Here is a 16,983-nt window from a genome sequence, read left to right as displayed (position 1 = left end):
AGGTCCATACGTGTTGTCACAAATGGCAAGATCTCACTCTTTTAATGGGTGAGTGACATTCATGTGTCTGTGTGTTTGTGGGGGGTGCTGTCTGTGGGTGTGTACACCACATCTTTATTCATTCATCTGTTGATAGACACTTGAATTGTTTCCGTATCTTGGCCTTTGTAAATAATGCTGAAATGAATATAGAGGTGCATATATATTTTCGAATTAGTGTTTTCAGGGATTTCGGGGGGGGGCAGTAAATACCCAGGAATGGAATTACCAGATCATATGGTATTTCTATTTTTAATTTTTTGAGGAATCAGCATACTGTTCCACAGTGGTTGCACCAGTTTACATTTTCACCAACCTTTGTGCACAAGGATTCATTTACATTTCACCAACCCTTGTGCACAAGGGTTCCCTTTTCTCTGCATCCTCGCCAACACTTGTTATTTCTTTTTAATAATAGCCATTCTGACTGGTGTGAGGTGATAGCTCATTGTGGTTTTGATTTGCATTTCCCTGATGATTAGTGATGTTGAGCATCTTTTCATCCGTCTTTTAGCCATCTGTATGTCTTCTTTGGGAAAATATCTACTCAATCCAAAAAATTGGATTTTTTTTTTTTTTTTGGCCGTTGAGTTGCGTAAGTTCTTTACATACTTTTTATAGTAACCCTTTATCAGAAAAATCATTTGCAAGTATCTTCTCCCACCCAGTAGGTTGCTTTTTTGTTTTGTTGATGATTTCCTTAACTGTGCAAAAGCTTTTTATTTTGGTGTAATCCCACTTGTTTATTTTTGCTTTTGTTTCCCTTGCCTGAGGAAAAATAACCATAAATATATTGCTAAGGCTGATGTTCAAGAGACTACTGCCTTTGTTTTCATTTAGGAGTTTTATGGTTTCAGGTCTCATATTTAGGTCTTTAATCCATTTTGAGTTTATTTTTGTGTATGGTATAAGAAATTTCATTCTTTTGCATGTAGCTGTCCAGTTTTCCCAACACCATTGATGAGAATATCTTTTCCCCATTGTATATTCTTGCCCTCTTTGTCATAGGTTAATTGACCTTATAAGCATGAGTTTTTTCCTGGGCTCTCTATCCTGTTCAATTGATCTATGTTTATTTTTGTGCCAGTGCCATACTGTTTTGATTATTATAGCTTTGTAGTATATCTTGAAATCTGGGATTCTGATGCCTCCAGCTTTGTACTTTCTCAAGATTGCTTTGACTATACAGGGTCTTTTGTGGTAACATCCAAATTTTAGTATTATTTGTTCTAATTTTGTGAAAAATCCTTTTGGTATTTTGATAGGGACTGCATTGAATCTGTCATTTGCTTTGAATAGTATGGACATTTTAACGCTAATAATTTTTCCAGTTCATGATCATGATAGATCTTTCCATTTGTTTGTATCATCTTCAGTTTCTTCCATTACTTTCTAATAGTTTTCAGAGTATAGATCTTTTGCCTCCTTGGTTAAATTTATTCCTTTTTTTTTTTTCTGGGTGCAATTGTAAATGGGGTTGTTTCTTAGTTTCTCTTTCTGCTACTTCATTATTTGTGCATAGAAACACAAGAGATTTCTTTATTTGTGCATAGAAACACAACAGATTTCTATATATTAAATTTTGTATCCTGCAACTTTACTGAATTCATTTATCAATTCTAATAGTATTTTGGTAAATTCTTTAGGGTTTTCTATGTGTAGTATCATGTCATCTGCAAATAGTGAAAGTTTTACTTCTTCCTTACCAATTTGGATGACTTTTATTTTTCTTATCTGCTTGCTGCCAACTAGGACTTCCAGTACTATATTGAATAAAAGTGTTGAGAGTGGACATCTGTGTCTTTTACCTGATCTTAAAGGAAAAGCATTTCATTTTTCACCATTGGGTATGATGTTAGCTGTGGGTTCTTCATCTATGGCTTTTATTATGTGGAGGTATGTTCCCTCTAAACCAACTTTGTTGAGAGTTTTTACCATGAATGGATATTGAATTTTATTAGGTGCCTTTTCTGCATCTATTGAGATGACTATATGGTTTTTATCCTTCATTTTGTTAATGTGATAAATCACATTGGTTGATTTGTGGATATTGAACCATCCTTGCATCCCTGGAATAAATCCCACTTGATTGTGGTGAATGATCCTTTTTTTTTTTTTCCCTCTCACTGCCTTTGATCAGGTCTTTATTCAAAATTTGCTGTCCAAAATGATTTGACTTTTATAGAATAAACAAATTTAAGTTTTTATGCAGCAGGCTTCTTTTCTTCCGTGGTGGGTTTCTTTTCTGCAATCTTCTTCTTGGCTGTTGGTTTCTTGGTAGCTGCAGGCTTTTTTTCCCACCAAAGGTTTCTTCTGCTTCTTAACACCAACAGCCTCCTTTCCTTTCTTCCCTACCACAGGCTCCTTGCCTGGAACCCCTTTCTCATATGATTTGGCTTCTAATTTGCCTTATCCATCTGGAGTTTGTGATTCTTGGCCTGGCAAAGAATGGTGTTCTGGCACATGGACTTTGCATATGGGTTTAACTTCAACATGATTCTCAGGTTTTTCAGTGGTTTGTTCTTCAGGACTCTGCGATGAATCTTCTTGCACGGTGCTCAGAGGGCTCTTTGGATCTCTGGGCTTTTCAAGATTCTGCTAAGGTCTGTATTAAGCATCTTATGCATTGAAAGGTTGTAGTTACTCTTGAGGGAGGCAGGCTTACACCAAGTGCCATACAGATCATCTAACTTGCAGAAAGCACTTTCAGTCCAAATGCAGAAATATGGCATGTGCTCACCAGGAGCAAGTTAAAAAACGCTCAGTTTGGTTACATTAAGTAAAGTAATTCCAGGGATGTTTTTGAAGGCCTTGATGATTCCGTTGCCCTCATTATAGATGGTGTAGGGTCCTCTGTGCTGAATACAATGATGGTTTCTCATTTTGCCCTTGCCAGCTCTCATTCACTGAGAGGCATAGACCTTTTTGATACAATTCCAAGCTTTAAGTTTCTTAAGAAGCAAAACAGTCTCCTAGGCCGCCTTGTAGCTTTCAACTTTATCTTCAACCGCCAAAGGAAGTTCAGGAACGTCCTCAATATGGTGACTTTTAGACATGACCAGTGCTGGTAAGGCTGAGGCAGCCAGGGCAGAGCAGATGGCATATCACTTCTGTGTTGTGTTCACTGTGCAGTGCTAACAGCACCAGGTTTTGGTTGGTGCAAACATGCGGCTCCCACGACACATATTTCCAAAAGCACTCTGGCCAGAATGATAAGTCTCACTGCCTCAAACTGGGAATTTGAACCATGGCTCTACCAGTACCCCAAGATTCAGCTGGTTTGATGCCACTGATTCACTTACAGCATATGGCTATTTGTTGTTTTTGTGCAAGTTAGTGTGAACAAAGTTCACAATATCAGGTCAATGGGAGATTTGAACACAGCAGCCAAAGTAACATTTTTGCCAGATGACTTTCCCTTTTCAGAGTACACTGATGTCAGTGGAGGAGCACACACCATCGCATGGAGAGGACAGGGCCATGCTCCTCTCAACCCCGTGGCTCCTATAGGAAAAATGTGAATGATCCTTTTAATGCATTATTGAATTTGGTGTGTTGATATTTTGTTGAGGATTTTTACATTTATGTTCATCAGAGATATTGGCCTGTAATTTTATTTTATTTTACAGTATCTTTTTCTGGTTTTAGTATCAGGGTAATGCTGGTCTTATAGAATGAATTTGGAAGCTTCCCTACCTCTTCTATTTTTTGGAATAGTTTGAGAAAATAAGTATTTACTCTTCTTTAATATTTGGTAGAATTCACACGTGAAGTCATTTTGGCCTGGACTTTTGTTTGTTGGGAGTCGTTTTTTTTTTTATTATTACCAATTCAATTTTGTTACTAGTAATTAACATATTCTAATTTTCTGTTCCCTCTTGATTCAGTTTTGGAAGATCGTGTGTTTCTAGGAATATTTTTCTTGTAGGTTGTAGGTTGTCCAGCTTGTTGGCATATAATTTTCTGTAGTAGTGTCTTACAATCTTTTGTATTTGTGTGGTACTGGTTGTTATTTCTCCTCTTTCATCTCTAGTTTTATTTGAGTCCTCTCTTTTTTTTCTTGACAAGTCTGACTAAAAGTTTATCAGTTTCATTTATCTTTTCAAAGAACCAACTCTTGATTTCATTGATATTTCCTACTTTTTTTTTTAGTCTTGACTTCAGTTATCTCTGCTGTGATCTTTATTATTTCCTTCCATTTACTAGCCTTGGGCTTTGTTCTTCTTTTTCTAGTTCCTTTAAATGTAAAGTTAGATCATTTATTTGAGATTTTTCTTATTTCTTTTTTTTTTTTTTTTAAGATTTTATTTATTGGGCGCCTGGGTGGCTCAGTTGGTTAAGCGACTGCCTTCGGCTCAGGTCATGATCCTGGAGTCCCTGGATCGAGTCCCGCATCGGGCTCCCTGCCGAGCAGGGAGCCTGCTTCTCCCTCTGACCCTCCCCCCTCTCACGTGCTCTCTCTCTCTCATTCTCTCTGTCTCAAATAAATAAATAAAATCTTTAAAAAAAAAAAAAAAAAGATTTTATTTATTTATTTGACAGAGAGAGACACAGCGAGAGAGGGAACACAAGCAGGGGGAGCAGGAGAAGGAGAAGCAGGCGTCCTGCCGAGCAGGCAGCCCGATGCGGGGCTTGATCCCGAGGACCCTGGGATCATGACCTGAGCCGAAGGCAGACGCTTAACAACTGCGCCACCCAGGCACCCCTGAGATTTTTCTTATTTCTTGAAGTAGACCTGTGTCACTATAAACTTCCCTCTTAGAACTGCTTTCACTGTGTCCCAAAGATCTTGGACCATTGTGTTTTCGTTTTTGTTTGTCTCCATGTGTTTTTTTATTTCATTTTTTATTTCTTTGTTAACCCATTGGTTATTTAGTAGCACATTGTTTAGCCTCCATGTGTTTGTGGTTTTTCTGGTTTTTTGTTTTTTAAGTAGATTCCATGCCCAGCATGGAGCCCAGTGTGGGGCCCAAACTTAAAACCCTGAGATAAAGACCTGAGCTGAGATCAAAAGTTGGACACTTAATCAACTGAGCCACCCAGGTGCCCCGGTTTTGTTTTTTATTGTAGTTGAGGTCTAGTTTCCTACTGTTGTGGTCAGAAAAGATACTTGATATGATTTCAGTCTTCTTAAATTTATTGAGACTTTTTTGGTGGTCTGTCAGTTTTTCCTCAAGAATGTTCCATGTGCACTTGGAAAGAATGTGTATTCTGCTGTTTTTTTGATAGCATATTCTGTATATATCTGTTAAGTCCTTCAGGTCTAATGTGTCATTCAAAGGCACTGCTTCTGTATTGATTTTCTCTCTGCATGATCTATTTATTGTTGTAAGTGGGATGTTAAAATCCCCTACCATTATTGTATTAATGTCAGTTTCTCTCTTTATGTCTGTTACTGGTTGCTTTATGTGTTTAGGTGCTCCTGTGTTGGTGCATAGATATTTACAATTGTTATATCTTCTTTTTGGATTGATCTCTTTATCATTATGTAATGCTCTGTTGTTACAGTCTTTGTTTTAAAGTCTGTTTCATCTGATACAAGTATTGCCATCATGGCTTTTCTTTCAACTTCCATTTGCATGGAATATCTTTCTTCATCCCTTCACCTTCAGTCTGTATGTGTCTTTTTGTCCTCTTAACAAAGGCTTTTGCAGAGCAAAAGTTTTACATTTCATTGAAGTCTAATTTATAAGATTGTACTTTTATGGATTATGCTTTTGGTGTCAAGTCTAAGAACTCTTGCTTAGCTCTAGATCTGATAGATTTCCTCCACAGTTTTTTTTTTCTAAATGTTTTATAATTTTACATTTAAGTCCATGATTCATTTTGAGTTAATTCTTGTATAAGAGGTGAGATTTAAATTGAGGTTCATTTACTTCTTTATGGATGCCCAATTGCATTATTTATTGAAAAGACCATCTTTCCTCCACTGAATTGCTTTTTCACTTTCATCAGAAATCAGTTGGGCATATTTGTGTGGGGCTGTTTCTGGGTTCTGTGTTCTATTCCTTTGTTCTGTGTGTGTGCTTCTGCCAACACCACATAGTCTTGAGAACTATAGGTATATAATAACTCTTGGAATCTAGTGAATTAACAATCCCTCTTTTATCTTCCTTTTCAAAATTGTTTTAGCTATCGCACTTTCTTTGCCTTCCCGTATACTTTTAGAGTAATTTTGTCTACGTCTATAAAAACTCTTGCTGGGATTTTGATAGAAATTGTGTCAAATCTGAGCCATCAGTTTGGGGAGATGTACTATGTTGAGTCTTCTAATCCATGAACATAGTATACTTCTCCATGTGGTTTTCTTTTTTCCTTTCATCAGCATTGTATAGCTATCAGCATACATGTCCTATGCATATTTTGTTAGATTTATACCTATTTCATTGTTTAAAAACAAACTATGAATGGCATTTTATTTTTATTCTCTATCCCCACATGTTCACTGCTGGTATGTAGAAGCGAATTGATTTTTATATGTTCATCTTGTATCCTGTGACCTTGATGGGGTCACTTATTAGTTCCAGGAGTTTTTTTTGAGTATTTTTTTTTCTAAATTCCTTGGGATTTTCTGTGTGGAAAATTATGTCTTCTGTAAATAGGGACAACTTTTTTCTTCCTTTCTAATTTGTATGCCTTTTATATCTATTTCTTTATTGCCCTGACTAGAACTTTCAGCACCGTGTTGAATAAGAGTGGTGAGAGTGAGCAGACATCCTTGCCTTGTTCCTGATTTTAGGGGAAAAGCATTAATTACAAAGTATAATGTTGGTGTTGATCTTTTGTTGATGCTTTTTATCAAACTGAGGAAGCTCCTCCTCTCTTCCTATTTTTTTGGGTTTTTATTTTGAATAGGTGTCAAATTTTGTCAGATGCTTTACTCTGCATCAATTGATACGACCGTGTGGTTTTTCTTTAGCCTATTAGTATAGTGGATTACACTGATTGATTTTTGAATATTGAATTAGTTTTACATCCTTGGGACAAACCCTACTTGGTTATCTTATATAATTCTTTTTATATCTTGCTGAATTCTCTTTGTATTTTATATTTAAGTCCATGATCCATTTTAACTTAATTTTTGTAAGTGATTTTGTATAGATAAAAGAACAGTCCTAAAAAAGCTTTCTTCTTAATAACATATTCAGGACTCGTGTTCTCATGTTCTTCTTGAGTTATGTGTCAGTAATCCAACAGTAAATTTTTCATTTCTGTATTATGGGACACTTTCAAGCTGAAGGTCCCAGATTTCCTTATAAATATTTATTACATGGCCACTGTTCCTAACAGAATGAAGGGAACAAGATGCTAAAGAACTCACATCATAAAGAATCCACAGTATACCTTTATCTTTCTTAATCTCTTTGCTGTAATTCTCTTGTTGTCGTCCTTTCCTACTTCCTACTGTGAACATTTATATATATTTAAACTGCATTTATTAGTTTGAGTAAATTAATATATTTATAGAATGAAGAAAGTCAACAGATCTTTACTGAGTTCTCATATAGGTCAAGCATTTTGCCAAGTAACTTTTGACTACATAGGACTCTAGCCTCAAGATGTTCAAAGCTTAAAGGGGAGGAAGGTATATAAACAGTTGAAATGCCAAAGTTGAGGGGAGAAATGCCAAAGAAAGCACAGGTTATTAAGGGAATAGAAGACAGAAGCACCAGCTCTACCTGGGGAAGTTAGTAAAGGCCTTCTAGGAGAAGTGATACAAGCTGGCACTGAGGGGACATAGGAATTTTCTAAATAGACAAAATGAGATGAAAGTTATTCTAGGAAGCTGCAGTAGCTTGTACATGACATGAAGCCATGCAATTATGTGGCATATTTGGAGAATAATTTGTTATTTGTTATGCACCTATAGTAAGTTCTGGGAGACCAGTAATTCATGCTGTATCCTCAGCATCTAGAATAATGCCTGCAGCATAGTAAGCACTAAACAAATATTTGTTGAATGGATGAATGGAAAGAAGGAAGGAAGGAGGCATAAATGAGGCCAGAGAGATAAGAAAGTTTCAGCAATAAAGACCCTTGCTTAGTAACATTTAGCAGATGTCTACCATAAAGATTTCTAGAAGAATAGGTTATGTTCATAATCTACTTGGAAAGAAACAACAAATACCAAAAATATCTGTAATATGTTGTAGAAAATGACAGGTCATAAAAAGTACATAAAAAGTATATGAAGGTTCAGAGGAAGTAGAGGTCCATTTCAGCTAAGAGGATCAGAGAAGTTGTCATTGGAGCTAGACTTTTTGGAGTTGGTTATACTTGGTTCTCAGTTGTTTGATTTTTTTTAAAGGTGCATTGACTTGGAGAAAAAGTAGTGTGGCAGAAGAGGGATGTGAATTTGGGACTAGACTAGGCAGCCTCGTCTGCTCTGCCATAAATTTATCGGCATTTGATAAGCAGTCATTTATCAGCCTGCACCACTTCCTTGGAAACAGAACCTGACAGGCTCCGATTTTATCTGTAGCAGACACCTTTTTCTTGTTTATGAGGGTGTGTCTGTGTGTGTTTATGCTTGCACCTGCGCACCAGTGATTTGGAGACAGCTCTTTCTACAAAGACAAGCACTGAAGGGGACACATGAACTGAAACACAAGCTAAACTATTAACAATACATTTTTAAAATGTACCTTGCTACCCACACACTTGTATATGCACACACACACACAAGCACACACAGAATTCTATAAGCAGTGGCCTGGGCAAGATTTTAGGTGACTGTAAATAGATAGTGCTTATTTTTTTAATTTTCTTCAGCTCTATCCTATCTGTCTATACCTTTTGTTCATTTCATTGTAAGGCTTATTAGGCACCAGTTATATCCCTGTAACCTACTAGATGCTGTAAGGAGTTCATTTAAGAAAATGATTAGCCAGGGGCGCCTGGGTGGCTCAGTCGTTAAGCGTCTGCCTTTGGCTCAGGTCATGACCCCAGGGTCCTGGGATCAAGCCCCATATTGGGCTCTCTGCTCCGCGGGAAGCCTGCTTCTCCCTCTTCCACTCCCCCTGCTTGTGTTCCCTCTCTCACTGTGTCTCTCTCTGTCAAAAAATAAATAAAACCTTAAAAAAAAAAAAATGATTAGCCAATTAATTAATTCAATACATATTCATTGATAGCCAGCTATATGTCAGGCACTATTCTAAACACTGAAGATGCAGCATGGAATAAAAAGAACCAATCCTTGCCCTCGTGTTTACATTTTGGTAGGTAGATACAGAAACTCAACAAAAATGTGGTATTTTAGGTGGTATAAGTAGTAGTAAGACCAGTATTGCAAAGTAGGGGGGAAAGGGAGTGTTAGGATTGGGTGATCAGGAATGTTCCCCTCCCCCCCAGTAATGGGACATTTGAATAGAGACTTGAAGAGAAGATGTCTGGGGGCGGAGTATTTCAGGCAGACAGAACACCTAGAGCAAAGACCCTGAGGCAGAAGTATGTGGCTAATATGGCGAGAGCAGAATGGCCAAGGCAGAGAGTGGCAGGGGATGGCGTAAAAGATGTAGCATGGGAGAGAGATGACCGTCAAGTCACACCCGTTGGCCATTTTGCAGACTTTGGTTTTTACTCTGAGATGGAAAGCCTTTGGGGACTTTGTGCAGAGAAGTGACATGATCTGATTTATATCAGCTTCCATGTTGAGCCTCGGTTGCAGGATGAAAAGGTAGAAGCAGGAAGACTCCAAAATGGTGGGCTAGACCAGTGAATAATAGTGGAGGTGCGAAGAGACCAGATTGTAGATGTATTTTGAACTGTTTGAACCCATAGGATTTGTTGTTGGATTAGATGTGGAATGTGAAAGGAGTCAATGATGACATCAGGAATTTGGTCTGAGCACCTGGAAGGCTGGAGTTGCTGTTAACTGAGATGGGTAAGATTGCAGGAAGAACAGGCTTGGAGGATATGAAGAGTTTTGAGCACATTGGGCTTAAGATGCCTATTAGTGAAGAGTTGGATATAAGACTCTGGAGTTCAATAGATGGATCTGGGCTGGAGGAATAAATTTGGGAGTTGCAGCAAGTAGATGGTTTTTAAAGCTGTGAAACTGAATAAAATAACCTAGGGAGTGGGTGTAGAGAGAGAAGAGAAAGAGTCTGAGAATTGAGTGTGGGAGCATTCCAATATTTAGAGGTCAGGGAGATGCGAAGGAACCAGGACTAGAGCCTGAAAAAGGCCAGAGGGATAGGGGAATTGAGGGTGAGTTCTGAAGCCAAGGGTAGAAGGTGATTCAAAGAGGACAGAACAAACCAGTAGCAGGTGCTGCTGAGAGATCAAGTAAAACCCAAAAGTTGCATTAGCGGCCTTGAAGTCTTTGAGACCTTTGTTGAGTTATGTCAGTGGTAGGACTGGGGCAGCCTGATTATATTGGTTTCCAAAAAAGAATGGGAAGAAAGGAAACAAAGATCCAGTAGTATAGAAAACTCTTTGAAGTTTTATTGTAAAGTGGATCAGAAAACTGGGCCAGAGTTGGAGGGGGATATGGGATGAAGTCAAGCTTTAAATTGTTTTTCCCAGGATGGGGGATGTTGGTGTCCTGATGGGAATCATCCTAGTGGGAAGGGAAAACGCAGTGATTCCAGAGAATGGGAGAATGATAGAGTGGTGTCCCCTTGTAGGTGAGAGGGGGCCACAAATGGAAGGACATTGGCTTTAGATCAGATGAACTGTGCATGCTCCCTAGTAACAGGCTACTTTGCTGCAAATGCAGGCTGATGGATAAATTTGGTGCTGGAGCCTGTGTAAATTCTCTTAATTGCTTATATTTTCTCATGAAACAAAAAGAATGGGCATGCTGGAGATTTAAAGAGAGAGAAGTTCAGAGACTGTTGCCAAAGAGCAAGAGAAAATCATAGACTATGTAACCGTGGTAGGATTTTGGGGTGGCCTGGGGGCCCACTTGCAATACAATAATCCAGTCCTTGGCATTTGTAGTGTTTCAGGGTTGTGTACCAGGTGCTCTAGGTACATTTGCATAATGAAAACCCTGCCAGGTAGGGAGGGCAGGTAGTGGTGATACTGATTCTCATTCTACACACAAAGCAAGCTCCAAAGCAGTAAGTGACTTAACCTGCAGATCACACAGCAAGTCAGTGGTTAAACGTAGACTCCGACCCAAAGCTCCCTGTTACATGTAACAGCTTTTTACCACTTTGTAATGGTGTCTGCTCACAGATGACACAGTCTTGTTGAAGAGATGGAATGTAGAAGACAGCATAAGAAAATATGTAATCAAGTGTTAAATTGTATGGCATGATACAAGGAGTTTATTCAGTGATACACGTTGAGTGCTTAATATGTGCAAGGCCCGATTATAAGTACTCGGGCTATCGCAGTGAGCAAGATAGTGAAAGAAATCCTAAAGTTCTGTGCTTTGGAGAAGTTTTAGAAGGCTTTCTATGTGACTCTTCCAGGGCATCATCATTTGGTAAAAAGCACAATGTACTAAAAGTTCAGGAACTTGTTTTTCTGTTCCTTGCTGTATGTGACATTGCTTCAACTCACCACGCCTTGCTGGGTTCCCCGTCCATATACTGAGATGCTAATGGTTTTGCAAGTTCCACCTGAATAAAAGTACTATGAGTTTGAGTCTGTATTCTAGCCTAGGGAATAATTGCTCAAAAATGTTTTAGTCTCCATCTAACTTCTTGATCTAAAAAATGGGATGCCACATCTCATTTCATAGTGATAAGACCCTGTTTCCATAGTGAAGTGTTGCACTAACATGCATTCTAAAATCCTCTAATTTTTAAACTCTGGGTAAGTATGAAAGAGAGATAGGGGCCATGTTCAGCCTGTAGGTGCAACAGTCCCTGTCCTTAACCTAGTGATTTCTGAACACCCATTGAGAGGCTTTGAAATAACTAATGACTTTTTTTCCCTCTTCTTCCTCCTTCCTATTCAGGCCTGGAAGAAACGCTGGTTTATCCTGCGGAGTGGCCGGATGAGCGGTGACCCAGATGTTCTGGAATACTACAAGAATGATCACTCAAAGAAGCCCTTGAGGATCATCAACCTGAACTTCTGTGAGCAGGTGGATGCAGGCCTGACCTTCAACAAGAAGGAGCTGCAGGATAGTTTTGTGTTTGACATCAAGACCAGTGAGCGCACCTTTTATCTGGTGGCTGAGACAGAGGAGGACATGAATAAGTGGGTCCAGAGCATCTGCCAGATCTGTGGCTTCAATCAGGCTGAGGAGAGCACAGGTAGGAGAACAAACACGGACCTTTCTCCCAAGGGGCGAGGTGCTTCCTGGAGGGGGCTTAGCCGTTGGGGCTACGATGAAGGCCTTCGGATTCCTTGAGCAAGGACAGCAGACTGCAGCTAAAGGCTCTCCTCTCTGCAGAGGAGTAATAGGCAAAGAGTAAGAGTGTGTAGGGTTTGGCCAAATACCAGAGGGACCCCTGGCCCTAATGACATTCCGATGGGAACCTGAGATGTGTTGAGATTATGTTGAAGCTAAGGTACTTTGTGGTGTTTCTTCAGGTACTTCAACACCACCCCCTATGTCAGCCCTGCACCTTTCCCCCCTTGCCTCCGCTTCCTAGTGCTCTGTGCTCTTACCTGTCACTCATCCCATAGGGCAGCTCTCACCAGGATTCCTTCTCTGGTCCACCTCTGGCTGTTCTACCCCATCTGTTTCAGACCATCCTGCACAGTTATACTTGCCACTTTTTTTTTCTTTTGGTTTGGGGTCCTCTGTGATTACTGTTGATGCATAATCCAGTGTTCTTTTATATTCATTTGGGAGGGGACAGGACAGAAAGGGGGAAATACTGATACATGTTTGGGTTTTGTTGACTTTCACAAAAGAGTAACCCAACTTTTTATTTTTTCAGATTTATTTACTTGAGAGAGAGCAAGTGTAAGTGGGGGGAGGAGCAGAGGAAGAGGGAGAGAGAGCCCCAAGCAGATCCCCCACCGAGCGTGGAGCCTGACATGGGGCTCTGGGGCTCGACATGGGGCTTGACATGGGGCTTGATGCAGAGCTCGTCATGGGGCTTGATCCCATGACCCAAGATCACAACCTGAGCCAAAACCAAGAGTCTGACACTCAACCGACTGAGCCACCCAGGAGCTCCGAGTAGCCCAACATTTTTAACTGAGTTTTAAGTTGCAGAAAAGCTCTTTGATATTTGTTTGGACTCATCCCCAACTTGGGAATGATTAAGAAACAGATTTTTTTCTGAGGCAGGTGGAGAACCTAAATCAGTAGTTCTTAAACCTGGTCACATGACAGAATTAAAGAAGAGCATTTTTTAAATGTTGATGCCAAATTTTTAAAATGTCCATGCCAAATCAGTTCACTAGGAATCTCAGGGTTGGGACCTAAGCATGAGTGTCTTTTCACAACTTCATTCTGAGTGGCAAGGGTCTGAGGCACCCTTGCTTATTTTTTATGTCTGGGCAATATTACATCTGTAAAATTTTCTCTGTCCATTCATCCATTAGTGGACGCAGGTTGTTGGCATGTCTTAGCTATTGTAAGTCATGCTGCAATGCAATGAACGTAGAGGTGTAGATATCTCTCCGAGACAGTGATTTCAGTTCCTGCAGATATATACCCAGAGGTAGAATTGCTGGATCATATGGTAGTTCTATTTTTAATTTTCTGAGGAACCTCCATACCATTTTCCATACTGACTATACCAGTTTACGTTCCTTCCAGCAGTGCACAAGGGTTCCCTTTTCTCTGCATCCTTGCTAGCACTTACCTCTTATCTTTTTGATAATAACCAGTTAAAAGGTGTGAGGTGATCTCTCATTGTGGTTTTGGTTTGATTTACATTTCCCTGATGGTTAATGATGTTGTACACCTTTTCAGGTAACTTGTCCATATGAAGATCTTCCCTGGAAAAATGTCTATATAGATCCTATGACCATTTTTTAATTGGTTATTTGTTCTTTTTGTTTTTGCTATTGAGTTGTAGGAATTCCTTATGTATTTTGGATATTAACTCCTTATCAGATATATGGTTTGAAAAAACGTATTTTCTTCCATTTCTTTGGTTGCCTTTTCATCTTGTTGTTACTTTTGCTGCGCAGAAGCTTTTTAGTTTAATGTAGTTCCATTTGTTTGTTTTTGTTTTTCTTATTTGTGCTTTTGGTGTCATATCCAAAAAAGTCATTGCCAAGACCAATGTCAAGGAATATATTTTCTCTGTTTTCTTTTAGGAGTTTTATGGTTTCAGGCAGGTCTCACATTTAAATCTTTAATCCAGTTTGAGTTAGTTTTTGTGAATGGTATAAGATAGGGCTCCAGTTTCCTTTTTTTCTTTTCTTTGTATATGAATTCCCAGTTTTCCTAGCACCATTTTTTGAAAACACTATGTACTATCTTTTTCCCACTGAGTATGCTTAGCTCCCTTGTCAAATATTAGTTGACCATACATGTGAGGCTCTCTATTGTGTTCCATTGATCTGTGTGTCTGTTTTTATGTCATAAAAACATATGTTTTGATTACTACAGCTTTGTAATATAGTTTGAAATCAGGAAGTATGATGCCTCCAACTTTGTTCTTCTTTCTCAGGATTGCTTTGGCTACTTGGAATCTTTTGTGGTTCCATATGAATTTTAGGATTGTTTTTTCTATTACTGTAAAAAAAATGCTGTGGAATCTTGATTGGGATTTCCCTGAATCTGTAAATGGCTTTGGGTAGTGTGGACGTTTTAACAATGTTAATTCTTCCAATCCATAAACATGAGATATCTTTCTATTTATATGTGTCAAAGTTCTTATATTTTGAACGGGCTGCATTTTCACTTTGCACCAGGCTCTCCAAATTATGTAGTCTGTTGTGCCTGAACTAGATGTCCTGTCCTAGGAATTCTGTGATTTTCATCTTCCTTGCAGAAGGATCATGAGTCCCCATTTACCCTGAAAATCTTTGGTATAATCTTTGTTTCCTGTATGGAATTTCCTGTTTTCCCCAAATCTTTGTCATTTAGAGGGGTCATGGATTTTTTTTTGTTTTTCCCTTTATTTTGTTCCTGATGAAGGAATAAAAAGCTCATTACATGCGAAAAAGAAACAAACAAACAAGGAGGAGGAGCATAAAAAAGCAATCAAAGGAACAAGGGGGGATAAACCATAGACTGCTTCTCCCACCCCAGTCTCAAAGCTTTCATAAATGTGAGAGAGAGGTCCCAAAGAATACCTCAGCTTTTTAGAAAATAGGTATGATTGGGAGATGGGGAGGAAGTAATCAGAAAGCAAATTGCTTTTAAGTTTTTAATTCCAGTATAGTTAACATACAGTGTTATATTAGTTTCAGGTGTACAATATAGTGATCCAACAATTCTATACATTACTCAGTGCTCATCATGATAAGTGTATTCTTAATCCCCATCACCTGTTTCACCCATCCCCCACTCACCTCCCCTCTGGTGACCATCAGTTTGTTCTCTATAGTTAAGAGTCTCTTAATTTCTCTCTCTCTCTTTTTTTTCCTTTGCTCATGTGTTTATTAAATTCCACATATAAGTGAAAGCGTATGGTATTTGTCTTTCTCTGACTTGTTTCACTTAGCATTATACCCTCTAGATCCATCCATGTTGTTACAAATGGCAAGATTTCATTCCATTATAATATATATGAATATATTTATATTTATTTTTATATATGGAATTATATGTTCCATATATATAATGGAATATTCATACACACACCACATCTTCTTTATCCATTCATCTATTGATGGACACTTGGGCTGCTTCCATAATTTGGCTATTGTAAATAATGCTGCTATTAACATAGGAGTGCATATATCCCTTTGCATTAGCGTTTTTGTATTTTGGCGGTAAATACCCAGTAGTGTGATTGCTGGATCCTAGGGTAGTTCTATTTTTACCTTTTTGAGGAAACTCCAAACCGTTTTCCACAGTGGCTGCACCAGTTTGCATTCCCACCAACAGTGCACAAGGGTTCCTTTTTCTCCACATCCTCACCAACATCTGTTGTTTCTTGTGTTTTTTATTTTAGCCATTCCGAGAGGTGTGAAGTGATATCTCATTGTGGTTTTGATTTGCATTTCCCTGATGATTAGTGATGTTGATCATCTTTTCATGTGTCTGTTGCCATCTGGATGTCTTCTTTGGAGAAATACATGTTCATGTCTCCTGCCTCTTTTTTAACCTGTATTATTTGTTTTTGGGGTGTTGAGTTGTATCAGTTGCTTATATATTTTGGATACTAACCCTTTATCAGATATGCCATTTGCAAATATCTTCTCCTTTATCAGATATGCCTTTTGCAAATATCTTCTCCCAATCAGTAGGTTGCCTTTAGTTTAGTTTTTTTTTTATTGCATCCTTTGCTGTGCAGAAGCATTTTATTTTGATGATGTCCCAGTAGTTTATTTTTGCTTTTGTTTCCCTTGCCTTAGGAGACCAATCTAGAAAAAAGTTGCTATAGCCAATGTCAGAGGAATTACTGCCTGTGTTCTGTCCTAGGATTTTTATGGTTTTAGGTCTCACATTTAGGTCTTTAATTCATTTTGAGGTTATTTTTGTGTATGGTGTGAGAAAGTGGTCCGGTTTCACTCGTTTTGCATGTAACTCTCCAGTTTTCCCAGTACCATTTGTTGAAGAGATTGTGTTTTTCCCATTGCATATTCTTTCTTCCTTTGTCAAAGATTAATTGACCATATAATTGTGGGTTTATTTCTGGGTTTTTCTATTCTGTTCCATTGATTTATATGAGCAAATTGCTTTTAATTGAAATATTTCCTTGTGGGATTAGAGGTGTTCCTACCAAGAGAAATATCCTTGAGATGTAACAAAAATTACTCTTGGTGCAAATATATTTTTTAATCACATATTTTAAAAGTAATTAATGTCTGAATCCTTACTTTTACCATATAGGATTTAAGTACAGTTCAAATACAGATGTGTGGAACCACATTATCTGGGCTTGCTTTCTTTGGTAGGAAGAT

General features: G+C 38.5%; 1 protein-coding gene and 1 pseudogene across 1 annotated transcript in view; one reads left to right on the top strand and one right to left on the bottom strand.

The window, feature by feature from the left end:
* Nucleotides 1-16,983, top strand: part of GAB2 (GRB2 associated binding protein 2) — a 184,278-nt gene that overhangs the window by 119,436 nt on the left and 47,859 nt on the right. Inside the window, 1 exon segment of the mRNA XM_032427087.1 lies at nt 11,954-12,254. Coding sequence (XP_032282978.1) covers nt 11,954-12,254 — 301 coding nt within the window.
* LOC116646398 lies at nt 2,104-3,628 on the bottom strand (annotated as a pseudogene).

This window comes from Phoca vitulina, unplaced genomic scaffold (assembly GCF_004348235.1).
Source record: "Phoca vitulina isolate PV1807 unplaced genomic scaffold, GSC_HSeal_1.0 scaffold36, whole genome shotgun sequence".
NCBI classification, from domain to species: domain Eukaryota; kingdom Metazoa; phylum Chordata; class Mammalia; order Carnivora; family Phocidae; genus Phoca; species Phoca vitulina.
The sequence above is the reverse complement of the archived record's forward strand: the minus strand, read 5'-3'. Positions and strand labels throughout refer to the sequence as shown.